General features: G+C 44.0%; 1 protein-coding gene and 1 long non-coding RNA gene across 11 annotated transcripts in view; one reads left to right on the forward strand and one right to left on the reverse strand.

Moving 5' to 3' along the window:
* LOC142598230 (hydroxymethylglutaryl-CoA synthase, cytoplasmic-like) overlaps nucleotides 1-17,473 on the reverse strand; it is a 33,183-nt gene extending 15,710 nt beyond the window's left edge. Inside the window, exons 1-10 of one of the 10 annotated variants that reach the window (XM_075738998.1) lie at nucleotides 17,326-17,426; nucleotides 16,419-16,529; nucleotides 10,664-11,121; nucleotides 10,200-10,325; nucleotides 9,519-9,683; nucleotides 8,817-8,985; nucleotides 8,536-8,706; nucleotides 7,241-7,347; nucleotides 6,771-6,896; nucleotides 6,316-6,479 (exon numbers count right to left, since the gene is read on the reverse strand). In XM_075738998.1, coding sequence (XP_075595113.1) covers nucleotides 6,316-6,479; nucleotides 6,771-6,896; nucleotides 7,241-7,347; nucleotides 8,536-8,706; nucleotides 8,817-8,985; nucleotides 9,519-9,683; nucleotides 10,200-10,325; nucleotides 10,664-11,111 — 1,476 coding nt within the window. In that variant the 5' untranslated portion in view covers nucleotides 11,112-11,121; nucleotides 16,419-16,529; nucleotides 17,326-17,426. Of the gene's footprint in view, nucleotides 1-3,880; nucleotides 5,812-6,315; nucleotides 6,480-6,770; nucleotides 6,897-7,240; nucleotides 7,348-8,535; nucleotides 8,707-8,816; nucleotides 8,986-9,518; nucleotides 9,684-10,199; nucleotides 10,326-10,663; nucleotides 11,122-13,474; nucleotides 16,386-16,418; nucleotides 16,530-17,079; nucleotides 17,190-17,325 lie in introns of those variants that run through there. The other 9 variants (XM_075739001.1, XM_075738999.1, XM_075738995.1 and 6 more) reach the window with 9 other exon arrangements.
* On the forward strand, nucleotides 2,976-3,579 carry LOC142599244 (uncharacterized). The gene is made up of 2 exons (XR_012832873.1): nucleotides 2,976-3,112; nucleotides 3,506-3,579. It is a non-coding gene; the product is annotated as an uncharacterized LOC142599244 (long non-coding RNA).
* Nucleotides 17,474-18,012: the final 539 nt, after the last annotated feature.

Here is an 18,012-nt window from a genome sequence, read left to right on the forward strand (position 1 = left end):
AGGCTATTCCAAGGAGACACAACTTACCGCACTGTGCTGTGCCCTGGCCACGATCTACCAAACACTGCTCAACAGTAGGCAGCACCATCAGGGGGAAGAGAGGGAGAACAGACCCACAGGCACTGCAGCTACCCAAACCCCAGCAACAGGCACTGCAGCTGAGCCAAAAGATCCAGCTGGGATCCCTGTCTAAGGAAGGGGGCATTGACAAGGCAATTGGGAAAAAGACACAGGCCTCCAGACAGGTGGACTGTGTGGATCCAATGGCCTGGCATATCAGACCCACAAGAGTACAAGGCTCTAGTGGACACCGGTGCACAGTGTACCCTAATGCCATCAAGCCATGAAGGGGCAGAACCCATCAGTATTTCTTGTGCAACAGGGGGATCCCAACAGTTGACTCTGTTGGAGGCTGAAGTAAGTCTAACTGGGAATGACTGGGAAAAGCACCCCATTGTGACTGGCCCAGAGGCTCCGTGCATCCTGGGCATAGACTACCTCAGGAAAGGGTATTTCAAGGACCCAAAAGGGTACCAATGGGATTTTGGAATAGCTGCCTTGGAGGTGGAGGAAATTGAACAGTTGATTCTTTTACCTGGTCTCTCGGAGGACCCTTCCGTTGTGGGGTTGCTGAGGGTCAAAGAACAACAGGTACCAATTACTACCACAGCCATGCACAGGCAGCAATACTGCACCAACAGAGACTCCCTGATTCCCATCCACAAGCTAATTCGTCAACTGGAGGGTCAGGGAGTGATCAGCAGAACCCACTCACCCTTTAACAGTCCCATATGGCCAGTGCAGAAGTCCAATGGAGAGTGGAGGCTGACAGTAGACTATCGTGGCCTGAATGAAGTCACACTGCCGATGAGTGCTGCCGTGCCAGACATGCTGGAACTTCAATATGAACTGGAGTCAAAGGCAGCCAAGTGGTATGCCACAATTGATATAGCTAAGGCATTTTTCTCGATCCCTTTGGCGGCAGAGTGCAGGCCACAGTTTGTCTTCACTTGGAGGGGCGTCCAGTACACCTGGAATCGACTGCCCCAGGGGTGGAAACACAGCCCCACCATTTGCCATGGACTGATCCAGACTGCACTGGAAAAGGGTGAAGCCCCAGAGCACCTGCAATACATTGATGACATCATTGTATGGGGCAACACAGCAGAGGAAGTTTCTGAGAAAGGGAATAATTCAAATCCTGCTGAAAGCTGGTTTCACCATAAAACCAGTTAAGGTTAAGGGGCCTGCACAGGACATCCAGTTTTTAGGAATAAGGTGGCATGATGGGCATCATCAGATCCCAATGGATGTGATCAACAAAACAGCAGCTATGTCTCCACTGACCAACAAAAAGGAAACACAGGCTTTCTTAGGTGTTGTGGGTTTCTGACAAATGCATTGTGGAGGGTTGACCCTGGCTGGGGGCCAGGTGCCCACCAGAGCTGCTTTATCACTCCCCCTCCTTAACTACACAGGGGAGAAAAGGTATAACAAGACACTTGTGGGTCAAGATAAGGAAAGGGAGAGATCATTCACTAATTATCATCACGAGCAAAACAGACTGAACTTAGAGAGGGAATTCATCTAATTTATTACTAAGCAAAACAGAGTAGAGGAATGAGAAATAAAACCAAATCTTAAAACACCTCCCCCCACCCCTCCCATCTTCCCAGGCTCAACTTCACTCCCGGTTTCAATCTCCACCACCCCACCCCTCAGCAGCACAGGGGAACGGGGAATGGGGGTTATGGTCAGTTCATCACACTGTGTTTCTGCCACTTCTTCATCCTCAGGGGGAGGACTGCTCTCATCATTCCCCTGCTCCAACATGGAGTCCCTCTCACGGGAGACATTCCTCCACAAACTTCTCCAACATGAGTCCTTCCCACAGACTACAGTCCTTCATGAACTGCTCCAGCGTGGGTGTCTTCCACAGGGTGCAGACCTTCAGGAGCAGACTGCTCCAGTGTGGGGCCCCCCACGGGGTCACAAGTCCTGCCAGCAAACCTGCTCTGGCATGGACTCCTCCTCTCCATGGGTCCACAGGTCCTGCCAGGAGCTTGCTCCAGCGCGGGCTTCCCACGGGGTCACAGTGTCCTTCAGGTGTCTCCACTTGCTCTGGTGTGGGGTCCTCCATGGGCTGCAGGTGGAATCTCTACACCCCCTCATCCTTCCTCCATGGGCTGCAGGGGGACAGCCTGCTTCACCACGGGCTGCAGGGGGATCTCTGCTCCGGCACCTGGAGCATCTCCTCCCCCTCCTTCTTCACTGACCTTGGTGTCTGCAGAGTTTCTTACATCTTCTCACTCCTCTCTCTGGCTGCAAAATCTCCCTGTTTTTTTTCCCTTCTTAAATATGTTATCACAGAGGCGCTGATTGGCTTGGTCTTGGTCTCTAATTTGCTGAAGAAATTTTAAACATGATAAAATGTATATTGGATCCTTTCTTTTTTAATTTTATTTAAAGAAACAACAATGCCGTTATTGACCATAGTTCCCGATTTGTCACAATTCAGAAAAGCAAGTTAGGCTATGCTGTTAACCCTGCACATGTGGTTGCAATTCCCAGCGCATAGCTGGTTGGGCTACCATCTACTAACCTTCTGACACTTTACATTACTTGTACAATTCTGACAGTCTAGAACTGCTTGGACTCCCATTGCACTCCAAAAAAGAAAGATATAAACATACTCCAAAACTCATGTAGTTTTAAATTCTTGCTTTAGCACTAGGTATCACAGTAAGTTGAATACAATCAATAACAAAATCCACTTATATACTGAGCATTACAGGCTTGTAGTAACTTCTGCCATACTACCTCTGCCAGCACAAAGCTGATTTTGATACTCTTAACCACTGCAAGTTAGAAGTTGGATAGCCTGACACTTCCAATTGTTCTGAGCATCACCAAGATGTAGATACTCCTACCTTCAGCTTTAATCAGTATTTTATATTTCAATTTTCAATATCATCAGCTCCAATGCAAACAGTAGAAGAGTATAGTAGCTGTCCTTCTCTGAGCAGGCACAGTTGAAATGCCTAAGCTTAGAGGAAGAGCCTATATGATTTTAGTTAAGGCAAGCAAACCAATACAAGGCTTGGAGATTGACGTGGTTTAGCCCCAGCCGGTAGCTAAGTGCCAGGCGCCACTCGCTCACCCCTCCCCGAGTGGGATGGGGAGGAGAACGGAAAAACAACGGCAAAGCCTCGAGGGTTGGGATAAGGGCAGTTTACTGGGACAGCAAGGGAGAGGGAAACAATCAACAACAGTGCTGATAACAGATAGTAACAATGGGTGATAACAGAGAATGATTTACCCATCCTAGGACCGGATGCTCAACCCGTCCCGGAGCCACACCGAACCGGTCCCTGCCCGACTAGCCCCCCTTTTATGGTGAGCATGACATCACATGGTATGGAATAGCCCCCGGCCAGCTTGGCTCACCTGTCCTGGCTCCTTGTGAAATTAACTCTATCCTTGCCAGAACCAGGACAAGATACAGCTGATGCTTTCAAACTTAAGGGCAGGGATGCCTTATCTGTTATGGGGACTAATGAGATGATCAGTTGACATTAATTATTTCTTTTAATGTAAATGAGCAACAGAATGACTATGAAAAGCGACCCATAGGAATCTGGACTCAGTGAGGCTCAGGTAAGTACAAAGCAACAACCAATCCTCTTTATACAATTTTTGTGAGAAGGGGATAAAACAATACCATCTTTCATAAGACAGTAATAAGATGAATTATATTTCATAAGCTGGGAATGAATTCTTCCACTATAACTTAAATGTTTTCAGATGGAAACTGTTTATCTTGAAACACATTCCTGAAATAACAGTTTCCCCACCCGCCTAAGCAACCTTTTCTTTCCCCTTTTGTATTGGAATTTTATTAATATGAAAGATCCAGAAAGTCCACACAGACTGTGAACCTAAAACTTCAGGTTTTCACATGGACAGTTTCCTCTTTCTTTCCTGTTAAAGAAAAATGCATCCTGAAAATCCAACAAGTCAGCACTACTTTAATAGGTTTCAAGTATCTCAAACTTTATTTTAATAAAGGATCAGCCTCACAGAAAGTGAGGTCCCTGTGATTAATTTTTTGTGCCAGTAGCTCACTTCTTGGCTTGTCTGCTGCCAGCAATGGACTTTGTTCCATGGCAATGTTGGGTTTTTTCCTTGTATCAAGTTTCACAAAGGCAGCCTAAACAAAGATACCTGCAAACGCTATCTTCATGCATCATTGCTCCATCATTTTCAACAAAACAAACTGAGTAGTATTCATCAATTTATAATAAGCAACTATTTTACCAAGTGTTGTACAAATACAATGTTATCAAATCCTAGTGATTGACATAAAACAAACACTTCATTACACAAAAAATTGTAGTTTAACAGATATTTTTTTTGCTACTTTATATTATCTAATGTAGCTTTATAGAATTAGCAAAGAAATAAAATTCAACAAAACTTCATTCTGTACATTAGCTCAATTTAAATATATATTACAAGCTTACAAGGCTCATGTCATAGTTCATTTCCAATCTGAGCTTTCACAATCTACCAGAATGGATGACCCGTTAGCATTGTATATCTACCACTTGCAAAATGAAAATGTATAGCTTTTAGCTTATATTTGGGGGGGGGGGGGGAAGGGGAGAGACCCCACTCCTACATCACCAATAGTGAGGATTTCAAAGTACAAGCCAAATTCGAAGTTAGAAATAGTCTCTTAGAAATGTATTATGTAAAGAATAGTGAGAGGCCAAAGTTCCAGACAAAGTCATCTGCCTCCCTTCCTTAGTTTGCCAATTAAAATAGCTCCATAATATCCAGAAACTTTATTTGAAAATTCTGTTGCTTTAAATACTTCCATTACAGTTAAACAATCCTGAAGTGTGCCAAATCAATGAACCCAAGAAATATACCCTTTTTGTTCTTTAGAAGAAAAAAAAAAAAACAAACCACCACTTCCCTTCTTGTTCCTCTTTCTTCCCAGGCTGCTGTGATTTATAACACAGGTAATAAAACAGGTAATATGGATGTTAGAAAGAATTACATAGAAACTCTGACCTACTGTGTTAATTACTTAAAAAAACCACCTGTCAGTCTAGCCATTCTTGATCCAGTAATTTTGACAGGGGAGAGAGATTCTATTCCAGTAATGGATGTTACTTGGTTCTATACCTTTCCCAAACCAATGCTGTGATGGGAGGTAGACTGGGAGAAGAAAGAGGTGATAAAGGGAAAGACAAGTGCAGTATTTGGAAGACTGACTGCTTACTGTCAAGGCACCAAGAACCCTAACATTAAAAGCTTGGACTATTTTGCCACCCACTTTTGAGTACAAGCAGAAAAGTTAGTGTAGGTTTCAAGTCATTTTACATGTAAAAAGTAGATACTTTTTTCCTATGTACAAAGACCTTGTAATAGATTACAGCTACTATGCAGCAATTAAATTCAGACATGCTAAGGAATCCACAAAGCCCCTGGCAAGTTCCTCCATCTCCAGTATATTCAGGATTTTAGTGTTCTGAAAATACTATAAATATCAGCACACCATATCACGACAAATTTTTTTCAAGGAGTTTAAACAGTTTTTCCATGCTCCAATGAAGTACTACTGTACACTGAAGTTTCAGTACTACTACAATCCTTTCTCTCTCACCCTAACCTCACACCTTTTTTCATTCCCCACCTCACAGAGGTATCTCAATGCTCCCCATTGAAAATGGCAACAGTAACGCCTTCAGATTCTGTTGTTGCAGGGATTCTTGGCACTTTCTTAGCAGGGCTTGGGATCTGCTAAGAAGGGGAAAAAAAAACCCAGAACAAAGCATTAAATATGGTTTTCTAGTTCAGACATTCATACTTCATGGCTAGTCCAACTCTCAAACAACATTCATGCTACACTGGACAGCTTGGTCTTAAGTCATTCAAATCTGTCATCACAGAATGGTAGGGGTTGGAAGGGACCCCTGGAGATCATTTAAGTTCAAACCCCTGCTAAAGCAGGATCACCCAGAGCATGCTTCATGCAAACTGATTATGTGAAATGAGCCAGTTTGTTCTTGTTTCAATTCTTGTGCAGTTTTGTTCTTGTTATGATGAAATGTATTTTTAAAAATCCCATGGGTTTTTTGTTGTTGGTTATTTTTTTTTATCTTCTGGCTTATATGTTCCATATTTTAACAAAGTACTTGACATAACTTGTTCAACCACTTCCTCTTAACATACATGCACATGCTAAGACAAACACATAAACCGTTCCACCATTATATCAAACTAAAAAGAGTGCTGAGTGTTCACCTCATGAACAATGCCTGGGTGGACAACTTCAACTCCTGCCTCCAGAGGTCCATCGCCCACGAGCGGGCGCCGTGCATAAGTTCTTCTATGTTTTTCATCCACACATACAAGGTACCACGTTCCTTCAAAGAGATCTTCTACTGAACACTGTGGAATATAGTTGGCTGTAAAAAAGCCAATAACATACTGTTAGTTGGTTCCTGGCGAGAGTTTTATACAACACAGGCCTTTGCAGTTTGGTAGTAGTAAGACAGGAAAACCAAGTCTGCATTTTTGTTTCAACCATACTGGGCCAATAAACACAAGCTATAGAAGAGCACTTTACAAGCTATTTAGAAGTAGAAAGAGTTAGATATTTCCTTTATTCTACACCTTAATCATTTAAAGTCATGCAAATTAAGCAATGAGTATTTTGCTGTAGGACTAGGAATTATTTATATTTATGACATTCTTACCCAAATTATGTGTTTCCTGTCTAATTTTCATGTTTTCAGCAAAGATATCAGGTGTAATGCATTTTCTTGAGTCAAGTCTTGTTTTAAGATCAGAAAGGCTAGCAGTTATTTTGTCCAGTGCAGAACCTACAATACAAAACCATCATGTAAGGTAGCACCAGTGCTGAGAACTGCACACTAGCATGTTAGCATTTCAAGCCCATTCAAAATATTTTGCATTAGAGAAGCTAAAGTTTTAGTCATTTAAAAAATATTCCCAATTACTCAAGCAAAACACTTAAGTATTTTAAGAATAGTACCTATTTGCCCAAAGAAACACTTAAAACATTCCCCGGAGCTGGAATATCTTCAGTTTAACACTACTGTCATTAGACATTGTTCTGCAGGTTTATTTACGCTGGTGGGCATAACAAAGCATTTAGAGGTGAGCTGTGCAAAGGAGTTAGTTATCATCTCTTCCTTTCACTCACCAGGAGTGGCATCCTGTGTAACTCTGATGGAATACAGCGTAGCAGCAAAACCAGAGCCATATGAGAACACACTAATTCTCTGTCCTGCAAGCTGCTCTGGGGAGCACCTGGAAATCAAGCAACAGTTGTTTAAAGTGAGAATTAAGCCAAGGTGCCAATTTTAAATAATTAGAAAGCACAGCTAGCTTAGAAAGAGCATCCAGCAAAATTATATTGACTACAATACACATTTAGTGTGATAAATGCATGAATGATGACTTAAAAACAGGATTTCAAACACTGCTGTTACATGATTTTTCAAAGCTACTTAAGCAAAAGAGAAGAAATGCCCAAAATATGATTATCTAGAAAGCAGCCAGTTTTCATTCTTAAGTGACCTAAAGCCTAAAATGAACCATCACATCTTAGAATGCTAAGTCACAATAAAGAAAAAAGGACCCAAGAGGAGTGGTTTAATTTAAAATTAACATGATTTTGTAGAAGTCTGTCATTAAAAAAAAACCAAACCAACCACCAAAAAACCCACGAACACAAACCCAACAATGTTAAGTAAATACTAATTTAATTTAGCTTTGCTTATTAATGCTGGGCAATGAGTGGATTGAGAGCAGCCCTGCTGAGGAAGACTTGGGGGTATGGGGGTGTTGGTGGATGACAAGCTCAACATGAGCCAGTAAATTGCACTTGCAGCCCAGAAAGCCAATCACATACTGGACTGCATCAAAAGAAGCATGGCCAGCAGGTTGAGGGAGGTGATTCTCCCCTTCTACTCCACTCTGGTGAGAGCCCACCTGGAGTACTGCATCCAGCTCTGGGGCCCCCAGCATAAGGCAGGCATGGACCTGCTCAAGTGGGTCCAGAGGGCCACAAAGATGATCAGGGGGCTGAAGCACCTCTCCTATGAAGACAGGCTGAGAGAGTTGGGGTTGTTCAGCCTGGAGAAGAGAAGGCCCCAGGGAGACCTTATAGCAGCCTTCCAGTACTTGGTGGGGGGAGCAGCACGTGAGTACATTGAGGCTGGAAAAAGATACACCACCTTACAAATAAGATTCTACTTTGGAAGGCATTATGCTGCTGCTGTTTCAGATCAGCTTCTGACACAGAAGTTTTGAATCCACTTGTCACTTGATCTGACTGCGTATGCAGAATAATTTTCTAACTTTAGTCTTGCTACTTAAGGCAATCTAGTAGGAAGATGTTTGCTAGATGGTGCTTTTGTAAAAGGCTTTCTGAAACAAAAACCTTTTGTGCGCTTACATATAAAAAGCTATGACTTTTTCCAATTTTATGCTTACTGGGCTAGAAGAGAGGCAAGGCAACCATAGACTGAAGGGGTATACATATTTCCATTCTGATTGGATACAAGTAGTGAAGCTTTGGTTTTCTGATTGAAGAGCTCTGCACTGGCTTTCATAAAAGCTTTTTCCACATCTCTGTCAAAATATGTATCTTCAAGTTTTATATCCCTATTAAAAAAAGGTTCAGAAACTGTTACTAAAATGGCAGCAAGGAAAAACACTGTGGATGTATAATGCATTAAGACTATCTGAATAAGGAAAACAGCAGCCGTTCTCACCTGAAAGCTTCCAAACCACTGAAAACACCATTTGCTGTTTCTAGGTTCTGGTCACAGAGAAAGTCATTCAGCAATAGTCTAGCCACAGATTTCTGTACCAGTTTACAGTAGGGAGAATGAAAGATCATGAATCCAAAGTCATTCAAGGTGAAATGTCTGTCTGTCCCCTCTGGAAGTAGCAGAAATGTTGTTACAACTTATGTTTAGTACTCACAGGATACCAGTCATAACAACAGGACACATACAGAAGACAACCATAAGACTAACTATTGCTGGCAAGTTCATTTAACATACTGCTGCTACTTCTATTTAAAAATTAGTTCCTTACTGATCTTGTGCACCAGCTAGCAGTGTTTACCCTTATTCTAGAAGAAAAAGTTATAAGCTTAAACAGAATCTCAGTATTTCTACCTAGCATTTTGAAATAAGAAAATCTACTTCATCTAACTATCTAACCTTCAAACCTATGCTTATTAATACAGGTGAAACAATTGGGGATAAAGAAAACCCTCAGTATCCTTATACAACATGTAAATGTTAACCTTGATATCTTAAGAGCCTTGGTAGAGAAGCAAGATATTATACATTACACCAACAAAAGCTTGTAGAGACTATTGTTTATTGACATAGCCATATCAAAACAGAAATAAGACATTTCTTTATGGGAAAGCAGATCTTGCAATATCATGCAAGACTACATACCCTTTTGCCACTGGGCGTGGATTTTGTTACGATAGACAGTATAGCAGTGATCTAATGCACTGAGGTAGCACTGTATAGATAGTTTACCATCAACTACAGGATATTCAGAGACCATATCTGGTTTATAGAAGTCATACGCATGTTGCATGTGGGTTCCACGCAATCCTGATGGAGAGAAATTGACAAAAGTTGAAAATTACTTTATTCAGCTACTTTGAGTCAGTTTGAACACACTGCTTAACACATGAAAACAAGCAATACTTGGCCTCAGTCAAGTAGGTTTTCATAGCACTTCAGGCTCTTAAAGGTAATGTTTCACACAGTTCTCAATCACCTGTTATTCAAGTACAGTAGGGCTGAGCATGACAAACAAGTAACAAATGATTTTCATCATTTCACCTTGAAAGTAGAGTGCTGTGTTATTCAGCTCTAGTCCACTCTTTACCAATTTTATTGGAGAATCCTCAAGGAAAAAAAAAAGATAGAAGCATCTCTAGTTGTTCCTTGCTGCCTCCTATAACAGGACTTGGCCAAGTTAGCCCAGAGCAAGAGAGGACAAAATACACTTTCTGACACTAGTGGGAGTTAATCCAGCCCTCCAGCAACCCACAAGAACAGGGGATGGGCTTCAAAATGGATCTAGTATCTGGCTGAACAGTATTTGTTTTCTCACAGACTAACCTCTCTCAAAAATTAATGGAGCATTTGGACCAACTAGCATAGCAACAGCACCAGCTCCACCTGTTGGCCTGGCATTTCCAGTGGCATACACAGCTATGTCTCCAGCAACAACAAGTGCATAACGTCCTGTGAAAAACACAGAAATAAGTATGTAAAGTAGCTGAGAATCTAGCACATTTTAATATCCATCAGCAATTTTTAGACTTTGGTTATAGAGATGACTCTTCAATCCTAGCAGCCACCAAAATTTACAGGAAAAGACCAGTGATGATTATCTGTGTCATTATTTTTTGCATGTAACTGAACTAGTGGCAAATGCCCAGAGCATTTAAGAAATACTTCAGAAGCATACAAGAGTTTACCCTCTGGGTTTTATATGGTTAAACATGAACACTGTAATTGCAAGACAGACTACTCAAAAGTAGAGACTGACACAACTTTTCAAGAAAATACCCTGAACTTACCATCCCAAGAACTGGACTCAATCCAATTAATTGCATTAAAAAGAGCAGCGGTGCCTCCATAGCATGCATTCATGGTGTCGATTCCTTCTACATCTGTATTACCAGATTCTTCAAAAAGTTGCATCAGGACAGTCTTTACAGATTTTGATTTATCAATTATTGTCTCTGTTCCAACTTCTAATCTCCCAATACAATCATAGGAAAGGCTGTTCCTCTCCATGAGCTTCTGAACCACAGTCAAACAGAGAGAATTGATATCCTCCCGGTCAGAGCAAAATCCCATCTTTGACTGGCCTAACCCAATGGTGTATTTGCCAGCATTCACACCATCATACTTCTCCAGCTCTGTCTGATCAACATACTGAGAGGGAAAATATATTTCTAGTGCAACAATTCCCACATCTTTGGGCCAGCAGGATTCAGCATTCACTGGAAGAGACCCAGGCATCGTGGCAAATCTAAAAAACAAAACAAAACAACCACAAAAACAAACAAAAAACAACCCCCAAAAAACCCAACAAAACCCCCACAAAACACAGCTGATTTATTCACATCCATTTTAGATACCTACTTCATACATACTTTAATTTTCTGTAGATTTATAGAAAAGGTTAAGACACATGTATTCTACAAGTTCATTTGCAAAAGGCAAGCCTTTGCCTCCAGGTAAAAATTTTGGTCTGAGCATATTGTAAACATTATTAATTTTATAACATTTTATATTAAGGAGATCTTTTAAGCAAAAGTACAATTTCAGCCCTGGAGATGAATATACGTAGCTTAAACCCAAGTTATTTTACTGAAGCAAAGCACATGCTTAACAAATATTAAGTGTTTGAGAAATTAGTCTTAATGTTCATTATTCTACTTTTGTTTATATGCAAAGCCTCAATTTTACACAACCAAGCTGGAAACACTGGGGGTGGTAGGGGTTTTTTTGGGGGTGTTTTGTTTTTTTTTAGTGTTGCTAGTTGAGACATTAAGTTTAAAATTTATCCTTGTCAGGAAATCTCAGCCTTAAAACAGGCCAGGACTTTACAAAATTGTTTTTCTTTTTAAACTAAGTGGTCTAAGTTGCTTCATTCTGTTTATACTTGCAACGAAGACAGAAGGTTTTTTGGTGTGGGGTTCTTTTGGTAGGGTTTTTTTAAAAGGCATACTCTATTTTGGCATTCCTGAACACTGGAACTCCTAACACCAGGCCTGGAGGAATATTTCATAGGCCAAAATAAATACATAGGGATTCTTCCTGATAAAACAAGAAAACTTGGTCTAACCCTATAACTTTACTGTCACTATACTCTAGGATATACTATATCCTATTACTTTAACCCTATCTATCACACAGACAAGCACAATCTTCCTGTACTTTTGCTTACATCCTTATAGAACACTTGTCCCTTTTGTGCCCAGCTGTACCATCACATTGACCTTACCCAGCTTCTTCCATAAAAATCACGATGAGCTGTATAAAGGAATAAATCCCTTCTATACAGGAATGATGACTTTACACAATGCATGTTAAAACAAACGTTAGGAAAACATTAAGAGTGCCTTCTGCTACATTATCCTGGTTTTGGCTGGGATAGAGTTCATTTTCTTCATAGTAGCTAGTATGGGGCTTATGTTTTGGATTTGTGCTGAAGCTGATAACACAGGGATGTTTTTGTTATTGTTGAGCAGTGCTTACACAGAGTCAAGGCCTTTTCTGCCCCTCACACTGCCCCACCAGCGAGATGGCTGGAGGTGCACAAGAAGTTGGGAGGGAACACAGACAGGACAGCTGACCCAAACTGACTAAAGGGATATTCCCTATCCCTACCATATGACATCATGCTCAGAATATAAGGGGCTAGGGGAAGAGGAAAGGGGGGGGGGGGGGGGGGGGGCGGTGCATTCAGAGTGATGGCATTTGTCTTCCCAAGTAACCATCACACATAATGGAGCCCTGCTTTCCTGGAGATGGCTGAACACCTGCCTACCAATGGGAAGTGATGAATGAATTCCTTGCTTTGCTTTCCTTACACACATGGCTTTTACTTTACCTATTAAAATATCTTTAAATAAACTCAGGACTTTTCTCACTTTCACTCTTCTGATTCTCTCCCTCATCCCACTGGGGGGGGGGGGGGCGGCGAGCAAACAGCTGCATGGTCCTTAGTTGCCAGCTGGAGCAAAACCACAACATATGTGTACAGTTGGATATCAAAGTCTTCCATAAGACCTAAAGAGCAAGCACATGGCTCACCATTCATTTTGATTGCCTCTAGCAAAGTTTCAAACATACCTATGATGCACCTAAAATAATCCATTTTAAAGTATTTAATTTATAGCATTTATTCATATTAAAATGTGTAAATAGCAGAAGGCTGCTATTTAAAACTGCTTAGCAGAGTGCTGCAGAACAGCCATACAGCATATTACCACAAGATTTCAAGCAAGAAAACCAATTTAACTTTATTCGTGTGCTCTGCTGCCACCCCAATCTCACGATTTCGTATCTGCTCACCCAAAAGCACAGTGCCCACAAACGCTCCACTACAACGTCCAGATAAAACCGAGCACCGCGGCTGACCAGAACTCTTTTTTCTTAATCCATCCCGTTGCGAAACCCCTCAGATGAGACGATCGCACCGCAGGCTGCAGCACCTGGTCTGGGTCTGCCACTCCATTCCCCTCGCCGTGCCGTCTCCGCGACACTGCTAAGGACACCGAGGGCACCCCCACAGCCTCAAGGTCACCCGTGACCCGGCCGAGGAAACCGCGAGGAACCATGGGGACGCCACACCCCACTCACAGCACAAAACCCACCTAGCGCTCACTTAGGTGCAACTCCGGCCCTTATACGTTGCGGAATGCCATGGTCGGCTCTCAGCGAGGGGACGCGCATGCGCGCGGCGGCGTCCGGCTCGGGTAGGCAGCACGCAGGCGCGGGAAACCCGCCTCGCCCCCCTTCCCGGGGCTCCGGCCGCAGCGCTCCGGCCATGCTGGCCCGGCCCAGGCCATGCCCCTGCGGGGCTGGGCGCCCAGAGCGTTCACCTCCGGACTTCCCTCATTCTAACGGAGTCCCTCGAGGCGAGGACAACGTTTTGTCTTAAGCGCTTTGCACAATAAACCCAGCAGCACAAGCATGGAGGCAAACTCAATAAAAACTTGAAACAAAACCCACCAGCATCCAAAATTCCTGGTTTTGACAGTCCCTGACCACAGACTACCCCATCCTACAGGCACCTCACCTCTATTAGCATTTCATTTTTAAAGTTTCTCAAATGCTTTTAAGTTGCACCTTTTTTGCACACCTAAGCCATGGCAGTAAGGGCAAGCAGTACCATTGCTCTTTTTAAACTAGCTGGACTACTACAAAAAAAGCAAGGAAGACAGAATAATATTTGCCTCTAGGAAGCTGACCCTGGTGGACAGGATTAAGGATTTGTCATGGCACAGCAGCAGACTTACACTGTGAGAAACAGAGTGGTAGTCACAGCTTTCCTGAAGCTACAGCCAGGGAAGGGAGTGCAATGGCCTGGAGACCCCCCAGGAGCTGCTAGGACAAGTTCACATCCTCTCTCAGCAGCACAACTACCAAGTTACACACCTCCTAGGGACAAGGAGCAGCACTGAGCTTCAGATCCGGCTCCAAGAGCTGCATTTTACCCTAAATCTGCACAGGCACTGAAGAGAACAAGGGTGTTTTCCTGCTCTCTGTATGAATGCAGACACACTACTGACAGTGAGATTCCCAAGGTCCCAGCTGGGAAAAGAGCTTTGGGGTCCAGCCCTCTTTGTGGCATAAAACACCTCCCTTTCTTTGAAAGGGAACAAAAAGGAAATACAGACAGCTGCCAGCAAACTTCAGGCAGATCTCAACTCAGCATGGTGTCTGGCAACCACCCTGAGGCTGAGCCTTCTACCCATAGTGATATCTTGCATAGAATTTAAAAGTTAACCATGACTCTGTAGTTAAGAATGTTACAGATAGTTGCTAGGTACTGACTGCTAAGGACAACTATTGTGTAGTCCTGCCACTGTGTTAGTTGATGTTTATACAAACAATATATCAATTAAGGAGTGATTGTCAAGAGGTAGAAGCTAACTGAAGAATTGTTAGTTGATCAGCAGACCCTGAGGAACCACTTGAAATTACCAAGAGTATTGGGAAACTAGGGGAAAGGTAATTTGGGCGAGGATATCTGCAACCACCCACCTATGAGCCCCCTACCCCAATTATACCCCCTACTGAAAATATAAGGGCAGAGAAAAGAACTGAGCATGCATTCTGGTTTGCATACTAGGCAAATAAACCTGAACCAATCATTATAACTGGGAGTGTACTAATTTGTAACATTTGTGTATAAATGACAAAAGAACTAGCGCTAGGTGTGCTTGATTTGATGGAAATCTACCTAGCACCCAGGCCTGAATAAAAAGCAATACCTCTCCTGTGTGTGTGAGAGAATTGGCTTATTGCACACTGGACAACAAATCTGCCTTTTGGACTACAATAGCAGAGCTTGGTTCTGCTCCAGGAGCCAGAAAGATGAAAGTTAAAGGCTACAGAGACTCTCAGATTCTTTGTTTTAATTAAATTATATACTAAAAGACAATGCATGACAGCACATAATGGACTTGACCTGTAGCAGCCATATAACAAGAGTAATTTTTAACCAGGCAGTGAATTATTAGGAAATTCAGTATGCCAAAAGGATTTGCATTATTGGTGATAGCTGAGGAAAACACTTTGCTCTGTACTTGCTCCTTACAGGACTGAGATCAAAACTGGCATTTAATTCCATACTACTTGATACAGTTCTCATCAGAAAATGTTTTGTGGGAGACTTTCTATTGTATTTGCACTGTTCACCAAATACACTTAACATAGCAGTCAGGGCTATCAGTGTATACCACAATGAAAAAAAACCAATATTGCTTTATAAGCTTGCTCTAATCACTTAAGATGTCACATGTCCCATTTTTCTTAAGTCAGTCATTATAGGGGAAAAAAAATTGTTTACTTAATGCAAAACAGCCTTTTTTCCTCTTGGTCAAACTGCAAACAAAATCCCATCACTGAGTTGTTATTGAAAGCTACTCAAAAGTACGATTTCTTTTAAAATGCTGAGAAACCAAAATGCTTTAATATAAAGAAATGAGAAGCCTGCTTTGTTTTGTGTCCCTTTAAGATTCTGTAGGGAATGATGAGCAGCATAGAACAGCCACTACCTTCTGCTAGTGCATCCAGATACCAGAAATACATTCTCCCACAACAACTGGTGACTTTCATTGTCTTTATTAAGAATATTCTGTCAATAATTTGACTTCATTATTTCTTAATTTTTTCACTCGTACAAAACACTTGACTGAAAGTTAGAAAATAAAACTCAAGCCTGTTCACTACAGGTAATACATTAATTCCCTTTGGCTTTTTATTTCTGGAAGACTTGTAGAACAGACTTTGCTCATGAAAGCAAAGCCACTTCAGGCTGTTTTTCAGAAGTTAACCGGTGATAATCTGGTAGCTTCGGTTACATCATCATTTAAATAATTTTAGTTATTCCCACACAGCTAAAAGGTTTATAGCTATAAGTGCAAGTACATGCAAAACACTTGTCACGCCACAAGAGGTCACTGCTTTTACCCGAATTGCTGCGACTCGCCACGACACGGACCATGCATGAACATCACCATGTCCACACTCACCTCTGAGTCAAAAGAGCGGGACTAAGTGAAAAACAAGCAAACAGCGTAAAATACCCACCAAACTGCAGAAGACAGTATCTTGAATTCATTCATAAAGATCTGAAGCGTCTCTCCCCACAGTGGTCAGCGTGCCTCAGGGATCCGAGACACCCTCCCTCCGGGTTTAGCCCTGAGCATATCCGAGACTCCATTAGCAACACGGACGGACTGGCAGAAAACTCACATCTGTGCAACAAACGCTATTACGAAAGAAAGCGATGGCATCCCTGGGGGCAGCACCAGGCTGCCTTTGCCCTGCGCGATGAGGAGGGGTGGCACGCCCGCCTCGCCGTCTCCGGCTTTGGTGGGCGCCTCTGTCGCAATACAGAGACGATTAAGGGACACGCCTAGGGCGCCGTCACTTTCAGGCTTCTTTGGGGACACTCCGCAGGCGGGGGAAGAGCCCAGCGGAGCCCCGCAGAGCCTCACTGCACGGGGCAGCGGCAGGGACGCGCCCACCACAGCTTCACACAGCCGGGATGCTTCTTGGAGGAGGGGGGGAGAGCATGCGAGACAGTACCCAGGGTCCTCCAACACCGGGACTACGGGGTCTTTCACAATGCATTTTGCCTCGCTAGCTACACCAGGTGAGATCAGCGCCGCACGCAGCGTCCGCGTCACGGGCGCTGCCCGATGATGCTCCGGGCAGCGCCTAGCGCTGTTTGCAGGCTGACACGTACCTTAAGTGACACTCCGAAACTCCTTTTTCTTTTTTCTCCTTCTCTTGCTGCACTACAGACACTACTTCAAACATATTTACACCTACTGAAAACATCGCTACCAGTTATGCCGACCTATCCCCATGCCCCACGGGCAGCTCCACACAGTGTCGCAGCCCCGGCCCCCCATCCCCCCGCCGCTGCGAGAAGAGGCAGGGAACGCCGCCTAGCCCAAGAGCCTCCAGAGGCCAAGCCACTCTCACCTACCTGAGGCGATAATTCCCGATGTCGCTTACCACTCCACACCTTCACTCGTGTGCACGAAAAGAAAAAGCGGCGCCTTTAAACAGTCCCGCCGCGTGGGCTCCGGCCAGCACCCTGAGCGGCAACTCCCCCGGCCAATCACAGATGCCACCACCCAGGTTCCGCCCGCCGGCCGACCCGCAGCTGACGGAGAAGGCGGGGGGAATGGTGTGAGAAAGTGACGCAGCGTGGCCAGAGGGCAGCGCGCCAATGAGGACACGGCAGAGGCGGTGGGCGCTCAATGGGAGCCGAGCGGAGCGCAGGGGCAGCCAATAGGAGCGCGCTGCCGATCGCGGGTGAGAGCAGGACGGCTGCCGGTCCCTAGCGAGGCGAGGAGATGGTTGCCCGGCAACGGGAGGCGAGGCCCGCCCGGCCCCGGCGAGAGCCGGCTGTCGTGTTGCATCGGCCCCGGCCTGGGGACCCAGCGCTGTCCGGGATTGAAGCCGGGCGCGGAAGGCCGCGGGTGAGGGGCTGGGAGGCAGCAGCGGCGAGCTGAGAGGAGCAGCGGAGCTGGTGGGGGTACCGAGACCATGAGGCGCAGGCCGGGGCGGGCAGGGGTCTGCGGGGGCGCGCAGGGCGCCCGGTGCCACCCAGTGCGACAGCCTGTGACATCTCCCTTGTCTGTAAAACCTATCCTCTGTCCTTCCCCTT

Source organism: Balearica regulorum, chromosome W (assembly GCF_011004875.1).
Source record: "Balearica regulorum gibbericeps isolate bBalReg1 chromosome W, bBalReg1.pri, whole genome shotgun sequence".
NCBI lineage: Eukaryota > Metazoa > Chordata > Aves > Gruiformes > Gruidae > Balearica > Balearica regulorum.